Raw genomic sequence first — 16,241 nt, forward strand, 5'->3', positions numbered from 1 at the left:
AAGGTAAGAAGTTATACAGTATATTATATTAGTTGTATATTATATACAATATATATAACAGTGCATATGTATGTAGTATATATACGTACATATGTAGAAGAAAAACTACATCTCAGCTTCGTCGTGCAGGTGAAAAAACTATCATTAATATCAACTTCACTCTCTTGCTTCCCCTGCCCCACTTTTGCTGCTTTTTTTCCTAAAGATTTCAACTTCCTTCTAAAATACGTTTGGACATTTTCTTCTTGTCCTATTATGACTAAAATACGTTTGTACGTTTTCTTCTTGTCCTATTACGACTTCTTTAATAATACTGTATTTTCATAATATGCATAATATTTTCACTTGATTTTGTTTTCTCATAATATTGCAACTTTGAAAAGATCATCTTTAATAGTTTAGTTGCTACTAAAGTGACACTTTTTTTTCAATAACAGAATGTTTTTCTTGTAAAATGACAATTTTTTGCCGAGATGACTTCTTGACGTCATTCTCCGAAAATGGCAGCTATGTTTGCATTTCCAACTATTTCAACTTTCTTCTTTGTAATGATGACTTTATTCCCGAAGTACAACTTTATTTTGTTTTGTTCTTTTCTCATTTCTCATTCTTACAACTTCAAAAAAGATATTTTGTTCTTTTAACACATCAGTGCTATGCTACTAAAAAGAATTTTGCCCCATAACGTTGTGAGTTTGTTCTCGTAAAATTGCAACTAATTAGCAAGTGACTTTTTCTCTTCATATTTTTATTTTATTCTTGGAAAATGACATCACTTTTTTCCATTCCTGTTTTTTTTTTTTATTATTTTCGAAGTACAGTCAAGCCTGTATATAACGGCCACCTGCCTTTAGCGGCCACTGAAAAATCCCCCGCAGCAAATGTACATGTTATAGACCCTGTGTATAGCAGTCACCTGTCCAACGTGGCCAGCGGCCACCCATTTTGTCTCCCTTGGTCAATATCTGACCGCATATAGCGGCCAAATTACCGACTCAAGTAGAAGCTTCATGCACGAAAAAGTTTCGTTTTTCAATCAATGAAGCCATCGTGTGTAGACTTTAATTACTGAGTCCTAGCTCAGTCACAACCATTCACAAGATCCACACAAACTGTCAGTTGTTCCACATAAAAAAGCCGTCTTCTTTTGAGCTTGCTATTTCCTGGTCAAACATGTAACTTTAAGAGCATTTGCACCAAAACATTACTGCAAAGTAGGCTGGGAACAGGACGTGCTCCCAGCGACGCTACAATAAAAAACACATACGCTAGCATGCATGCAGCAGCGGGAGCAAAACTGAGTTGGGTTGTACATAATTGAAGTATTTTAGAATGTACTCACGTTATTTTTCATCAATCCTCATCCACAAATCCATCAAAGTCCTCATCTTCTGTATTCGACACAAACAAAGCCGTCTTCTTTTCCGTTCGCTACTAGTCTGTTAACTTGTCAGTGTTATTCAGCTCCGAAGCAAAGAAGGAAACTTCTCCTGTTGCTTCTGCCAACTTTATTTATTGAACGCGGCCACCAGACAGCACACAGAACACACACACGTCTCGTCTCATCTCTCCTTCCTGCTTGCCCACAAGGCAAAGGTTAAACAAGCCCCACTACATAGCTGTCCAGCCAATGCCTGTAAGAAATGACACCGTTTATTTCCTGGTGTGCACTGGTCAATACTGTAATGCCGCTTGTTGTGGGGAAGGAGAGACTCACGTCGCCGATGCACTTTAATGGCTTTATTAACAGCGGAGAACACTGCAGGACTTTACATCCACGCCAACATAAACACACTTCCCAACTCTCTCCAAACTCACAGCTAGCACTGAGCCTAGCTCTCCTGCTCGGGGCGCCCACCGTCACTTCCCGTCACTTCCTGATGAACTAAAGCTGTAATGACACTGCCGTATAAAATGTAAAATATTAAAAACAAGCGTAAGACATTACTAGCACAGCTTTGTTCTGTGGGTCGTGGATAATAACAAGCCTAGTAGTGCTGTACAACTTTTATCTGCAGTCCTACACGTGCCCTCTACTGGTCAACATTAATCCCCCCCCCCTTTTTTTTCTTTTTTTTTTTCCCCTCTACTGGTCAACATTTTAACTGGATGCCAACCTGTCTATAGAGGCCACTTTTGCAGTCTCCCTCTAGTGGCCGCTATAGACAAGTTTGACTGTATTTATGTAATTATGACTACTGCCATAATATGATCATATCATATTATAAAGTTTTTAACTATTTCCCTTGAATCAACTGGATGCTACTAAAATTATGTTATTTTTCCTGCTAATATTATGAGGTTATTTTGTAAAATTAGGATGAATTACAACTTCTTTCTCTAAATATTTGACTCGATTCCTGTAAAATTACGGCAGATTTTTCCATTGTTGTTGTTTTTGTTGTTGTTGTTGAAGTTTTCCTGTTGAAAGATCTTATTTAAATGTGCTGCGGGCCAATAAAAAAACAGCCGGTGGCCACACTTTGGACATCCCTGCTCTAAAGTCACAAGAAGTTGGGAACTTGAAGCGCCGTCATGCATGACGTCCCCACTTTGACCAGACTTCAACCCAGCAGGCGTCGGTGGATTCATTCTGTGCGTGTGTTTTGCTTTTTCTTTGGATTTTTGGCCAGACTAATTCGAAAAGCCGCCCCATAATCTCAGGAATCGCAGGCATTCGGTCACATGCACCAGAGTGCCCAGATGTTGCTCAATTTCATAAAAACATTAAAAACCAAGACATTTTCATCACTTTCTGGGAAAAGAAGCAGGACATGTGGTCACCCTGGGGTGAAAGAAGAGCTTTGAAAGACACGTGTGATGATGACCATGATGGAAGTTTGGCAAACGCACAAACACTCACACGTGCACGCACGCACGCACGCGTTAGAAACGATACAGTGCTTTGTGCTTTCCCGCAAAGAAACAGGCCCCGCCCACAAATACACAAACACTCACACGTGCACGCACGCACGCAGGCGTTAGAAACGATACAGCGCTTTGTGCTTTCCTGCAAAGAAACAGGCCCCGCCCACAAATACACAAACACTGCCGCCACTATTTATCAGACGCCTACCTGCCGTATCGAGCGGCGGTGGATTCGGACCACTGGCTGGAGGCAGAGATGTCCTCGTCCTCAATCTGTCCCCCGGACATTCCCAGCGGATAGCGACACACACCTGAGATCAAACATCAACGAGTGAGAGAACAACGGAAGGCGTGGCGACCTCGTTTGTAAAAAAAAAAAAAAAAATTAAATCCACTTTTTTCCTCTCATCCGTCTCCACACATCCACTTTTGTCTTTGCTCTGCTTGACGCCATCTGTACCTGAAATGCCATCACTTCTACACACGTGCACGCGTCTGCGTGTTAGGCAAGCTGCTGTGTAAAGTACGTCACTCCCAAAAAACTTGAGTAAAAGTACCATGAATTCCGGTGTATAAGTCGCACATGTCCACGTCATAAAAAGACATGTTGTGGCGGGTCCTTATTTGGCAGGAGCCAATCACAACGATCTTGTCAAGCTGTTGGAAACTGCAGGAGGTCATTAGTCAACATAACAGTGTGCCTCACGGTGTCATCTTACAAACAACACTAAACTCATTACACGGCAACCTGACACTCATATACCTAATAAATATACAAACAGGTACCAATACAAGTTAAGTTTAAATAAAAAGCAACATTTTAAAGTTTTCCCAGCATGCATTTTGTTTGAACAAAGAACTTCATTGGAGGACAAGGGGCATAAAAAATGAATGGATGGTGCTGCAATGCTGCCTTTGTCCACCAGAGGGAACTAGAGGAGCCCAGAGGGAAGTTGATGTCATTACAGCACCCCAATTAATGTGTTGCTCAGACGCAATGCATTATGCATTAAAACTTTAAAAGAGTTTTTTTATTTTAAACTTATATTGGTACGTTTGTATATTTGCCATGGATACAATTTGAGTGTTAAGTTGCTGTGTGATGAGTTAAGTTCTTTGTAAAATGACAGGGTGAGTGTGTACAGTGATGTTGTTCTACTGTTACAGTGTATGTGATGACCTCCTGCCACTTCCAGTGGGTTGACAAGCGTGTTGAGTGCACTGATAGCTCATGATTGGCTTTTGCCAAAGAAAGAGCTACCGCTTCCTCACTGACTTGCGGCACGGTAATTAAACAAGTAATAGTAGTTCTGAAGTAACAGAGATGCCACCAGATTAGAATTTAGCCTAAATTAGCTGCACCGCTGTATAAGCGGCAGGGTTCAAAGTTTAAGAAAAAAGTAGCGGCTTATACAACGGAATTTACGGTAACTCTTCTGCTGCCAAAATGGCAGTAAATGAGATTGGGAATAAAGCCATAATATTTTAGGAATAAAGTCATAATATTATGTAATAAAGTCGTAATATTATCGGAATACAGTCATAATATTATGGGAATACAGTCATAATATTATGGAATAAAGTCATCGAGTCATAATACTGTATGGTGACAATATGTGCAAATGAATTAAGAGGAAAGTTGAAACATTTGGAAATGAAAGAGTGAAGTTGCTGCTTGAGTTGGTACGTACAATCATTTTGCTGAAAATGCCGTCACGCTGCTACGTCGCGCTGCTACGTCATGCTGCTACGTCATGTTGCTACGTCATGATGCTACGTCATGCTGCTACGTCATCTGCTGCTATCATGACTCATTTCCCATCTGGCAACGCTGATCACGTCCACGGTGAGGAAGAAGCTTTTCTTGGCCATGAAGGACTTTGAGCTCTTAAAAGTACAGCAAGGAAGAATTTGGTGTTTGTAAACGCATGCGACTGTTCCCACATGACAAATCACGTGAGACTAATTGTGGACCTTTAACCTCACAAGTCATGAATGAACCCATGTTTGTGAGCTTTGCCCTGGGTGTTGGCTTACAGGCTTTTCAGTCCTCCGCCCACAGGCTGTGACTGGCAGGTTATCTGCCTTGCGGTGAAAGGGTCAAATGGATGGGTGGGTGGATTGGGTGGATGGATGGGGTGGGAGATGGATGGGTGGGTGGGTGGTTGGATTGATGGGGTGGGAGATGGATGGGTGGGTGGGTGCATGGATGGGGTGGGTGGATGGGTGGTTGGATGGATGGGGTGGGAGATGGATGGGTGGATGGATGGGGTGGGTGGATGGATGGATGGTTGGATGGATGGGGTGGGAGATAGATGGGTGGGTGGATGGGGTGGGTGGATGGATGGGGTGGGAGATGGATGGGTGGGTGGATGGATGGATGGGGTGGGTGGATGGATGGATGGGGTGGGTGGATGGATTGGGTGGATGGATGGGGTGGGAGATGGATGGGTGGATGGATGAATAAATCACCACCTCCTCACCACCTCAGAAACACCCTTTATGACGCTAGGCTAACATCACCACAGTTATACCTATAAATCATCATTATCTCAGCCAATCGTACCATCAATACCTTCAACGACAAAATGTATGAAAGGCTTTAGGTGACTGGTTAGTGCTAATCGGTGACATGACATCACTGAACTCTATAACTGGAATGGCCCCGATCGCTTGCTGTGCATTGGAGGCTTGAAGCCACCGGAAGTATAGAAGTCGCCATGTTGTTTCACCCAAAACAAGAAAGCCTCAGAACTAAGAGGAGTTGAAGATGCCGTCTTGTGCTGCTATTAATTGCACAAATCGTGATACTCGTGAAAATCGCGAGAAGGGACTTACATTTCATAGGTATGTAAATGCTTATAAATAATAAAAATAGATACTTTAAATCTGTAAGCATCTTTTCATCTAAGTAGTTGTAAATGAGCCCTTATTCTCCTTTAGATTTCCTCACTGCAATGTTCAAGTTCTAAAGCAATGGGTAGTAAATATGCGGAGAGACAGGTGGATTCCTGCAGCCAGATCGCAACTCTGTTCAAGTCATTTCACCGAGGAGAACTTGGACAGGACCGGCCAGACTGTTAGATTACGACAAAATGCAGTTCCAACAATATTTGACTTTCCTGATCATCTTCTAAAGGTATGCGTTCCATTTTACTTTGATACTACATAGATCCTTATTGTAACAAATACCTTGTGAACACTGAAATTGACTTGTTATACATTGTAATTTCACACAATAGAGGTAGAAAAAACTTAAACTGGAGGGACATTTTGACATTTGGGCCTAGTAAATTTCCTCTGTTTCAATGGAATTTTTGTTCATTCGTGTTAATTTTTATACTGAACCATAATAAATGTAGTGAATGAAGATACATGTATGTGTATGCGTGTGTGCTTTTTTGGGTGAAGCAAGATGGCCGACCAATGGCTTCATGCGGTCAGCAGGGACGCCCCTTCCAGTAGTACAGAGTTCAGTGCTTGACATTCTTAGCTGCCTCATGCTAGCACTTTTTACATATTTACAACACACTGAAAAAACAAAGACGTGTCTCTGAGGAGTAGCAGTAGTAGCAGCTGTAGTAGTAGTAGTATCTGTAGTAGTAGTAGCAGCTGTAGTAGTAGTAGTAGTAGTATCTGTAGCAGTAGTAATAGTACAAATAGTAGTAGTATTAGTAGTAGCGGTAGCAGCTGTAGTAGTAGTAGCAGCTGTAGTAGTAGTAGTAGTATCTGTAGTAGTACTAATAGTAGTAGTAGTAGTAGCAGCAGCAGTTGTAGTAGCAGTAGTAATAGTATTTGTAGTAGCAGTAGCAGTGGTAGTACAGTAGTAATAGTAGCAGTAGTAGTATAGTAGTAGTAGTAATAGTAGCAGTAGTAGTAGTAATAGTAGTAGTACTAATAGTAGTAGTAGTAGCAGTAGTAGTAGCAGTAGTACTAATAGTAGTAGTAGCAGTAGTAGTACTAATAGTAGTAGTAGTAGCAGCAGTAGTAGTAATAGTAGCAGTAGTAGTAGTAGTAGCAGTAGTAGCAGTAGTAATAGTAGCAGTAGTAGTAGCAGTACTAGTAATAGTAGCAGTAGTAGTAGTAATAGTAGTAGCAGCAGCAGCAGCAGTAGTAGTACTAATAGTAGCAACAGTAGTACTAATAGTAGCAGTAGTACTAATAGTAGTAGCAGTAGTAATAGTAGTAGTAATACTAATAGTAGTAGTAGTAGCAGTAGTAGTACTAATAGTAGTAGCAGCAGTAGTAGTAATAGTAGCAGTAGTAGTAGCAGTAGTAGTAGTAGCAGCAGTAGTAGTAATAGTAGCATTAGTAGTAATAGTAATAGTAGTAGTAATAGTAGTATCTGTAGTAGTAGCAGTAGCAGCAGTAGTAGTAGTACTAATAGTAATAGTAGTAGCAGTAGTAGTAATAGTAGTAGTAATAGTAGTATCTGTAGTAGTAGTAGTAGTAGCAGTACTAATACTAATAGTAATAGTAGCAGTAGTAGTAGGAGTAACAGTAATAGCAATAGTAGTAGTAGTAGTAGTAACAGTAGTAGCAGTAGTAGTAATAGTAGTAGTAGTTGTAATAGTAGTAGTAATAGTAGTATCTGTAGTAGTAGTAGTAGCAGCAGTAATAGTAGTAGTAATAGTAGTATCTGTAGTAGTAGTAGTAGTAGTACTAATAGTAATAGTAGTAGCGGTAGTAGTAATAGTAGTAGTAGTAATAGCAGTAGTAGTAATAGTAGTAATAATAGTAGTAATAGCAGTACTAGTAATAGTAGTAGTAATAGTAGTAGCAGTAGTAGTAGTAGCAATAGTACTAATAGTAATAGTAGTAATAGTAGTAGTAGTAGTAACAGTAGTAGCAATAGTAGTAGTAATAGTAATAGTAGTAGTAATAGTAGTAGTAACAGTAGTAGCAATAGTAGTAGTAGTAGTAATAGTAATAGTAATAGTAGTAGTAGTTGTAATAGTAGTAGTAATAGTATCTGTAGTAGTAGTAGTAGCAGTAGCAGCAGTAGTAGTAGCAGTAGCAGCAGTAGTAGTAATAGTAGTATCTGTAGTAGTAGTAGTAGTACTAATAGTAATAGTAGTAGCAGTAGTAGTAATAGTAGTAGTAACAGTAGTAGCAGTAGTAGTAATAGTAACAGTAGTAGCAGTAGTAGTAATAGTAGTAGTAACAGTAGTAGCAGTAGTAGTAATAGTAACAGTAGTAGCAGTAGTAGTAATAGTAGTAATAGTAGTAGTAATAGTAGTAGTAGTAGTAATAGTAGTAGTAATAGCAGTAGTAATAGTAATAGCAGTAGTAATAGTAGTAGTAATAGCAGTAGTAGTAGTAATAGTAGCAGTAATAGTAGTAGTAGTAAATGTAGTAGTAGTAGTAGTAATAATAGTAGTAGTAATAGTAATAGTAGTAATAGCAGTAGTAATAGTAGTAGTAGTAAAAAGCAGTAGTAGCGGATTGTTGCATTGAAGATGGAGAGCGAGTGTTGGGAGGATGTAAGAAGTTGTGGTCCAAATGTTGCTTTTGGTTTTGCTATTTGTTTACGTAGCAGAGGTGACCCAGAGGTCGCGGGCATGCAGCTACACCCCCGCTCCCAAACACACATGAGCCGCCAAGGAGTGCGAGTAGAAAGGTACGCTTGTTGGCTGGCGTGAGCAGCTTCTGCTGAAACAATGAAGCCGTTCATGCGTAGGTCGCTTGATGCTTCTGGGAGCGACTGAGTGCACTGCTTGGCTGCAACCAGCAGAGGCGCTGTTGATTCAGCTCGCTGTCCAAGGAAGACCAGCCTGAGGCATCCATCCCGCCCACTCCATTGAGCTAAAAGCCCGACCTGTCCACTTGACACCTGCCCGGGCATCATCAGGGCGGCCGAGAAGACGATGCAGAGAAGCCCACAAGGTGGCTTTGGATGAAGAGGGCCGATCCGTGGACCGCAACTGGGACACAAGTCGGGACACAAGTCGGGACTCGGCCGGGTAGCCTGTGTGGGGGTGGATGATGTCGGCTACATCAGGATACTTGCGTGAGGACGCGTCCCAGTGCATCTGTGATGTGTTCCTCGCATAAGTGCAAACAACAAAGTGGCTTTCACACCAACAAGCTGGAAGATGCTTGTCACTGCCGTCCTTCCATAGGCAGGAAAAGCTATAAACGCTAAGACAGTAACAAAGTAAGAACTATGGGGTTGATGTGCTGCTAGCATGTACTACTACACACTTAGTGGATGATAGTTCACTAAGACTTGGTGAAAAGGATCCCCACCCCTAATTCCAGGCACACTGCTGACAAATCCTTTTTTTCTTCAATCATGAACTTGTTCAACTTTCACCACCATCTGACAGCAAAACAGCACACACACACACACACACACACACACACACACACACACACACACACACACAGGCCCTATTGAAATGGACTTTCCTGCTGTCAGGACGTCTGGTATGCATTAGCCACAGACTCCAATGGGATAAGTGCATCCACAGCACATGTGTGTTCAGCGCACGGTCATTAGCATGTGAGCCTGCACAAGCATCCAAAATGTGATTTGAAAGCAGGTGAAAATGTTAGTGCATGATCCATGACAGTAGAACCTGGCTTAGCATACACTCCGGTCAGCGTGCTTTTTCTGCTTTTCGAAAATTCCCACCAAAATCTTGCCAGAGTTGGTGTAGATTTCCTGGTTAGTGTTCAATATGGTGTGTCCTTGAGTTCAACTGGTTTCTTACGCTTTCCTTCCAATCGCTACAATTTATGAAAAACTTAACCCAGTTCACAAAAGCACACACGCAAACTTAAATATCCTCCAACGTAAGAACATATAGCATCATCCAACCACACAGCATCCAACGTAAGAACATGTAGCATCATCCAACCACACAGCATCCAACGTAAGAACATGTAGCATCATCCAACCAGACAGCATCCAACGTAAGAACATGTAGCATCATCCAACCACACAGCATCCAACGTAAGAACATGTAGCATCATCCAACCACACAGCATCCAACGTAAGAACATGTAGCATCATCCAACCACACAGCATCCAACGTAAGAACATGTAGCATCATCCAACCACAAAGCATCCAACGTAAGAACATATAGCATCATCCAACCACACAGCATCCAACGTAAGAACATATAGCATCATCCAACCACACAGCATCCAACGTAAGAACATGTAGCATCATCCAACCACAAAGCATCCAACGTAAGAACATGTAGCATCATCCAACCACAAAGCATCAAACGTATCAAGCATCAAGAATGTACATTTTGCACTGGTGGACCTGAAGGAGGTTCTAAGTAGAGATTCAAAAAGCAAAAAGAAGAAATGGGAGTGAAAAAAGCAATTTATTGCAAAGAAGCATTCAACTGAAATCGGTTGTTGATGAAAAGTTGAAGATCACAGCCTTTAAAAGACAAAGTTGGTAATTGAATGTGATTTCGTGTCAGGTATTCACACTGTCATCATCTCCTGATGGCAAAGGCAAAAATGCTTTCTCTCTTTGATTGTTGAGCTGCGTAAGTGAGGCCTCTCTCTCGCAGCGCGCCATTGCTGCTGAGGTGGGACGCAGTAAGACAGTCACTTCTAACTTCTGAAAAACATCCTGAGGCTCATGGAACAAAAAAGTCAAGTGGTAGACCCACAAAATGAGGGATCCCATTGGCTGTCCGTCAAGACACGGGACCATCCTTGGCCCAAATGAAGGCTGTTACTGGTGCCAAGTGCAGACTCGAGTCCAGAGAAGGAGCAACATCTTCAAAGGCCTGGTCTCCTTCAAGGTTTGGAATTAGCAGGAGAGCACCAAACATGGGAGATTGAAAGGTGGAAGAAAGTTTTATTCTCCCTTGACGGTCCTGATGGCTTCCAACGTTACTGGCATGACAAAGAGATCCCACCTGAGATGGTTTCCACCATCATGATCCTTCAATGGAACAATGGAGCTTCGGGTCGTGCAGGGCCGTCAAACGTCAGCGGCTATGTGGTTGCAGGCCCTGGTCTGTGTGGTAATGACTTGGCTTTTTCAACAGGATAACGCTGCACTTCACACTTCAAGAGGAATAAGCTCACTCTTTTGGACCGTCCTGCATGTCCCCCTCATCTAAACCCAATGGAGAACATTTGAGGATGGATTTACAAAAATGGACATGAGTTTTAGACAGTGAAGCCATCTTCAGCACCTGGAGCAACATTGCCACTAGCCTCCTGGAAACACTGGCATCAAGCATGAACAAGAATGGCACAGCGGCTCATGACTCACAGCTTTTTACACATTTCACTTCTATTTTAGGCTTTTTGAAAGAAATGAGCTGATCAACAGCCTATTTCACTTGCAAAAACATTCTTGCAGCTTTTCAACTGCTCTTAACATTTGGATAAGGAATCACAAATACACCAACACACGGCCATGTCATGTAAAGTAGTGTAATATGTAATGAAGTAGTGTAATGTAATGCATTGTAAAGTACTGGTAGTGTAATATGTAATCAAGTGGTGTAATGTGTAATCAAGTGGTGTAATGTAATGCAGTGTAAAGTAGTGTAATATGTAATCAAGTGGTGTAACGTAATGCAGTGTAAAGTAGTGTAATATGTAATCAAGTGGTGTAATGTAATGCAGTGTAAAGTAGTGCAATATGTAATCAAGTGGTGCAATGTAATGCAGTGTAAAGTAGTGTAATATGTAATCAAGTGGTGGAACGTAATGCAGTGTAAAGTAGTGTAATATGTAATCAAGTGGTGTAATGTAATGCAGTGTAAAGTAGTGTAATATGTAATCAAGTGGTGCAATGTAATGCAGTGTAAAGTAGTGTAATATGTAATCAAGTGGTGGAACGTAATGCAGTGTAAAGTAGTGCAATATGTAATCAAGTGGTGTAATGTAATGCAGTGTAAAGTAGTGTAATATGTAATCAAGTGGTGTAATGTAATGCAGTGTAAAGTAGTGTAATATGTAATCAAGTGGTGGAACGTAATGCAGTGTAAAGTAGTGCAATATGTAATCAAGTGGTGTAATGTAATGCAGTGTAAAGTAGTGTAATATGTAATCAAGTGGTGTAATGTAATGCAGTGTAAAGTAGTGCAATATGTAATCAAGTGGTGTAACGTAATGCAGTGTAAAGTAGTGTAATATGTAATCAAGTGGTGGAACGTAATGCAGTGTAAAGTAGTGTAATATGTAATCAAGTGGTGTAACGTAATGCAGTGTAAAGTAGTGTAATATGTAATCAAGTGGTGTAACGTAATGCAGTGTAAAGTAGTGTAATATGTAATCAAGTGGTGTAACGTAATGCAGTGTAAAGTAGTGTAATATGTAATCAAGTGGTGTAACGTAATGCAGTGTAAAGTAGTGTAATATGTAATCAAGTGGTGTAACGTAATGCAGTGTAAAGTAGTGTAATATGTAATCAAGTGGTGTAACGTAATGCAGTGTAAAGTAGTGTAATATGTAATCAAGTGGTGTAACGTAATGCAGTGTAAAGTAGTGTAATATGTAATCAAGTGGTGTAATGTAATGCAGTGTAAAGTAGTGCAATATGTAATCAAGTGGTGCAATGTAATGCAGTGTAAAGTAGTGTAATATGTAATCAAGTGGTGGAACGTAATGCAGTGTAAAGTAGTGTAATATGTAATCAAGTGGTGTAATGTAATGCAGTGTAAAGTAGTGTAATATGTAATCAAGTGGTGCAATGTAATGCAGTGTAAAGTAGTGTAATATGTAATCAAGTGGTGCAATGTAATGCAGTGTAAAGTAGTGTAATATGTAATCAAGTGGTGGAACGTAATGCAGTGTAAAGTAGTGCAATATGTAATCAAGTGGTGTAATGTAATGCAGTGTAAAGTAGTGTAATATGTAATGAAGTGGTGTAATGTAATGCAGTGTAAAGTAGTGTAATATGTAATCAAGTGGTGGAACGTAATGCAGTGTAAAGTAGTGCAATATGTAATCAAGTGGTGTAATGTAATGCAGTGTAAAGTAGTGTAATATGTAATCAAGTGGTGTAATGTAATGCAGTGTAAAGTAGTGCAATATGTAATCAAGTGGTGTAATGTAATGCAGTGTAAAGTAGTGTAATAGGTAATCAAGTGGTGTAATGTAATGCAGTGTAAAGTAGTGTAATATGTAATCAAGTGGTGTAATGTAATGCAGTGTAAAGTAGTGTAATATGTAATCAAGTGGTGTAATGTGTAATCAAGTGGTGTAATGTAATGAAGTGTAAAGTCAAGTCAAGTCAAGTACGGAGATGAGATGCGTCGCAGTCGGCATACTTGGGTTGACCTGCGGCGTGACGCGTCCCAGCCAGGACATGAGGACCAGCAGAGAGACGCCAACATCCCACCAAGGCTTCATGGCGAACACGCCAACACACACTGCTGGCTCAGCTGCAAAACAAAAATGGCGGTTAGGATGCTACGCATGACATCATATTACACCAGCATTGCTCTTCCATCCATTCCTCATTTACAATCATTTCATTGTTGTCTGCATGTGCAACTCCAACTATTCTCCATGTTTCCTTCATGTTGGAGCGTCTGGAAGGGATGACTTGGATTGACGTGATTTCCTTTTGGGAAAAGTGGCCCAGGTTTTCCTACGTTTGCTTTATTGTGGCATCTTTTGGAAGGAACTGATGAGAAAAGGCGTACCTGAATACCAGACAGCTGTCAACGCCACAAAGCAAAAATATAATTTCATATCATTACTGCTGCTACCATCTATAGACTGTATGTTAGCAATATATGTTAGCAATAGTAATGATAGGGTTAGCATATAATGACCACTGCTTTCACTTCTTAGGAAAACTCTCCCTTTGGCTTAGCTTTTTCTTTGGCTCTAATAAAATGATTGGCGTTCGTGGCTGTCAATCACTGCTGTCTGTCTGGCAAACCCACACATACACACAAGCAGAGAAGCCACCGTCATGTTGTCATTATGACTGTATATAGCAGGGGTGTCAAACTCGTGCCATGGAGGGCCGAGACACTGCAGGTTTTCTTTGCAGCCGGTCGCTAAAGCAGGTGATTTTAATGATCAACACCTTCAATTTGAGGGAAGGAGCTCATCACTTAAATCACCTGCTGAAGAAACTGGTTGGAGAGAAAACCTGCAGCGTCTCGGCCCTCCAGGGCACCAGTTTGACACATGTGGTATATAGTGTCAATGATGGCAAACATTAGTAGCTAAACTTTGCCAAGTCACTATCGTCATTATTATTAGCTTTCCTACCAAATAAAAATACAAATGTACATACAGTATATTATTACTGCATCAAAATACAAATGTACATACAGTATATTATTACTGCATCAAAATACAAATGTACATACAGTATATTATTACTGCATCAAAATACAAATGTACATGTATTTCCAAGTACATAAGAACATGTAGTATATGCATTTTGAAAGTATGTGTATAAAAATGAAAAGATGGAAGCTTAGATTTGCAGAATAAAGGTAATAAATCAAGTATGTGTTACTAATGGGTTCCAGTATGCTGAAGTATATTTGATGATATCATGATGATATCATGATGATATCATGTTTGAACGTATTGATGACACTGATGGAGGAAAAAATGAGTATTTTGGTGATGTTGTCGATGAGACTAATGTTTTCATCGTCATGCAGCTGACGTATCAACTTGTGAAAAGACAACTTATTCCACTGAAATGGACCAGGCTGGTACGTTTCCGTACAAAGTACAAAAGTACTGCACAAAAGGGCCGAAGGATGGATAACGTTGCGTCGAGGATGAACGTAAAAGGCGAACGACTGAAAAAGTTGAACTTACTTGAGAGCTTTTTGTCTCTGCTTCATGTCAGCGACAAGAACATTCCACCAAAGTGGCTCTTCGGTTCTCCTGGAAGAAAGAAATCCCGTAAAGTCCGAGGAAAAAGCGCTCACAGTCTTTGTGTGGCTTGATGGGGGAAAGCCAAACAAGTCCCACAATTCCACACGCAAGCTTTTTCTTTTTTTCTTCCACATAAGCTTTCAATTTAGCCTCAATCCATCACACCGCTTCCAGCCTTTCCACTTCCTATCACACACGTAGACACTTCCTGTTATCTGCCATTCTCACTATTTTTTATTTAGCATCTTTTACTTCGTTATTAAAAAACATTTTCTCTACCTAATACTCTACCTTTTTTGGCACGTTCTCTACTTTTTTAGTTAGCATTTCCACAATTCAAAGCATTGTCTGTACTTGTTTTTGTAGCGATATGTAAAAACACCACTAGGTGGCGGTACAGCTGTAGAAAGAGGCTGGAAGGGTCCACGTAAAGTAGCGTATTTGCGGTAAGATGCCACTTATTAGTTTGCTCCTTTAAAGATTAGTTGTACACTGACAAGTTTGGCTTTGCTTGTGTAACCAATGAGTAATTAAAACGGAGTCCTGATAGCAGTTTACTATCAATCCAGGTTTAATGATTTGCTGGACTGAAATGCATCTCTTATTTTGCTTCACAAACTGGAAGTCAGCGAACATAACATGAATGGACAAAACATCTGAATAAAACACAAAAAGGAAAAAAACATATATATATATATCTACAATGTTGAATGTCCCTTAAACTGTCCTGAGCACAATTTAAGATTTGCTGGCCAGCATACAAAAATAAAGAGTCTATAGAGCTCTATACGTGTATGTATGGGCGCTGTATGAGGGAGTGAGTGTGTGCTGCGGTGCCTGGGATGCTCCAGCAGCGGCAGGATGGTGACGATGACGATGACGAGGAGGTAGATGGTGTCCTCTTCCTCCACTATGGCCAACAAGGAACAGCAAGTCTCTCACATCCAATTCGTTGGCAGGAAAACAGCACAATGTCATGCAGTGATGGATTGGGCAGACAGGCCTGGCACACACAGGTGGCTCTCCTACACACTTTGACCATGTGCGAGCCTACAGCGCTCACTAGAGGCACCATGGTAACCAATTAACGACTGTCGCAAGACTGTCGTAAAGATGTCCATTTCTTATAAAGAGAATCACTTACAATTATAATAAAACGAATGTATAAAATTTAGTACCACATTATTTAAGTGATAACAGAGAGTGGCATTAATCCCGGAACATTACATATAGAAAAATAACATTTCTTTTAAATCACACAAAACAGAGCTGGGTTACAATTGCACCATCTACACGCCAATGAAAGCAAAAATAAATGTCTTACGTGTCCTTTTCACTCCTTTTTCCCCCAAAAGCCTCCTTCATTTGTGCTAAAAATGTGGAAGCAGCAACCATACAAAAATCATACATGTATATGTATCATGTGTGTATATATACAGTATATACACACATGATACATACAGTACATGAAAATACATGCACATCATACATGCTGAGGATCTTATTTTTTTGCATTTGTTGTTTTGTC

At 40.4% G+C, this 16,241-nt stretch overlaps 1 protein-coding gene across 7 annotated transcripts in view; it reads right to left on the reverse strand.

Annotated features, from left to right (window-relative positions):
- Positions 1 to 15,760, reverse strand: part of LOC129189104 (discoidin domain-containing receptor 2-like) — a 30,080-nt gene extending 14,320 nt beyond the window's left edge. For 3 of the 7 annotated variants that reach the window (XM_054790450.1, XM_054790449.1, XM_054790446.1), the window contains exons 1-3: positions 14,654 to 15,493; positions 13,129 to 13,242; positions 3,077 to 3,179 (exon numbers count right to left, since the gene is read on the reverse strand). In XM_054790450.1, the coding sequence (XP_054646425.1) occupies positions 3,077 to 3,179; positions 13,129 to 13,210 (185 nt within the window). In that variant the 5' untranslated portion in view covers positions 13,211 to 13,242; positions 14,654 to 15,493. The other 4 variants (XM_054790447.1, XM_054790448.1, XM_054790451.1 and 1 more) reach the window with 4 other exon arrangements.
- Between the last annotated feature and the right edge of the window lie 481 nt (positions 15,761 to 16,241).

This window comes from Dunckerocampus dactyliophorus, chromosome 10, assembly GCF_027744805.1.
Source record: "Dunckerocampus dactyliophorus isolate RoL2022-P2 chromosome 10, RoL_Ddac_1.1, whole genome shotgun sequence".
NCBI lineage: Eukaryota > Metazoa > Chordata > Actinopteri > Syngnathiformes > Syngnathidae > Dunckerocampus > Dunckerocampus dactyliophorus.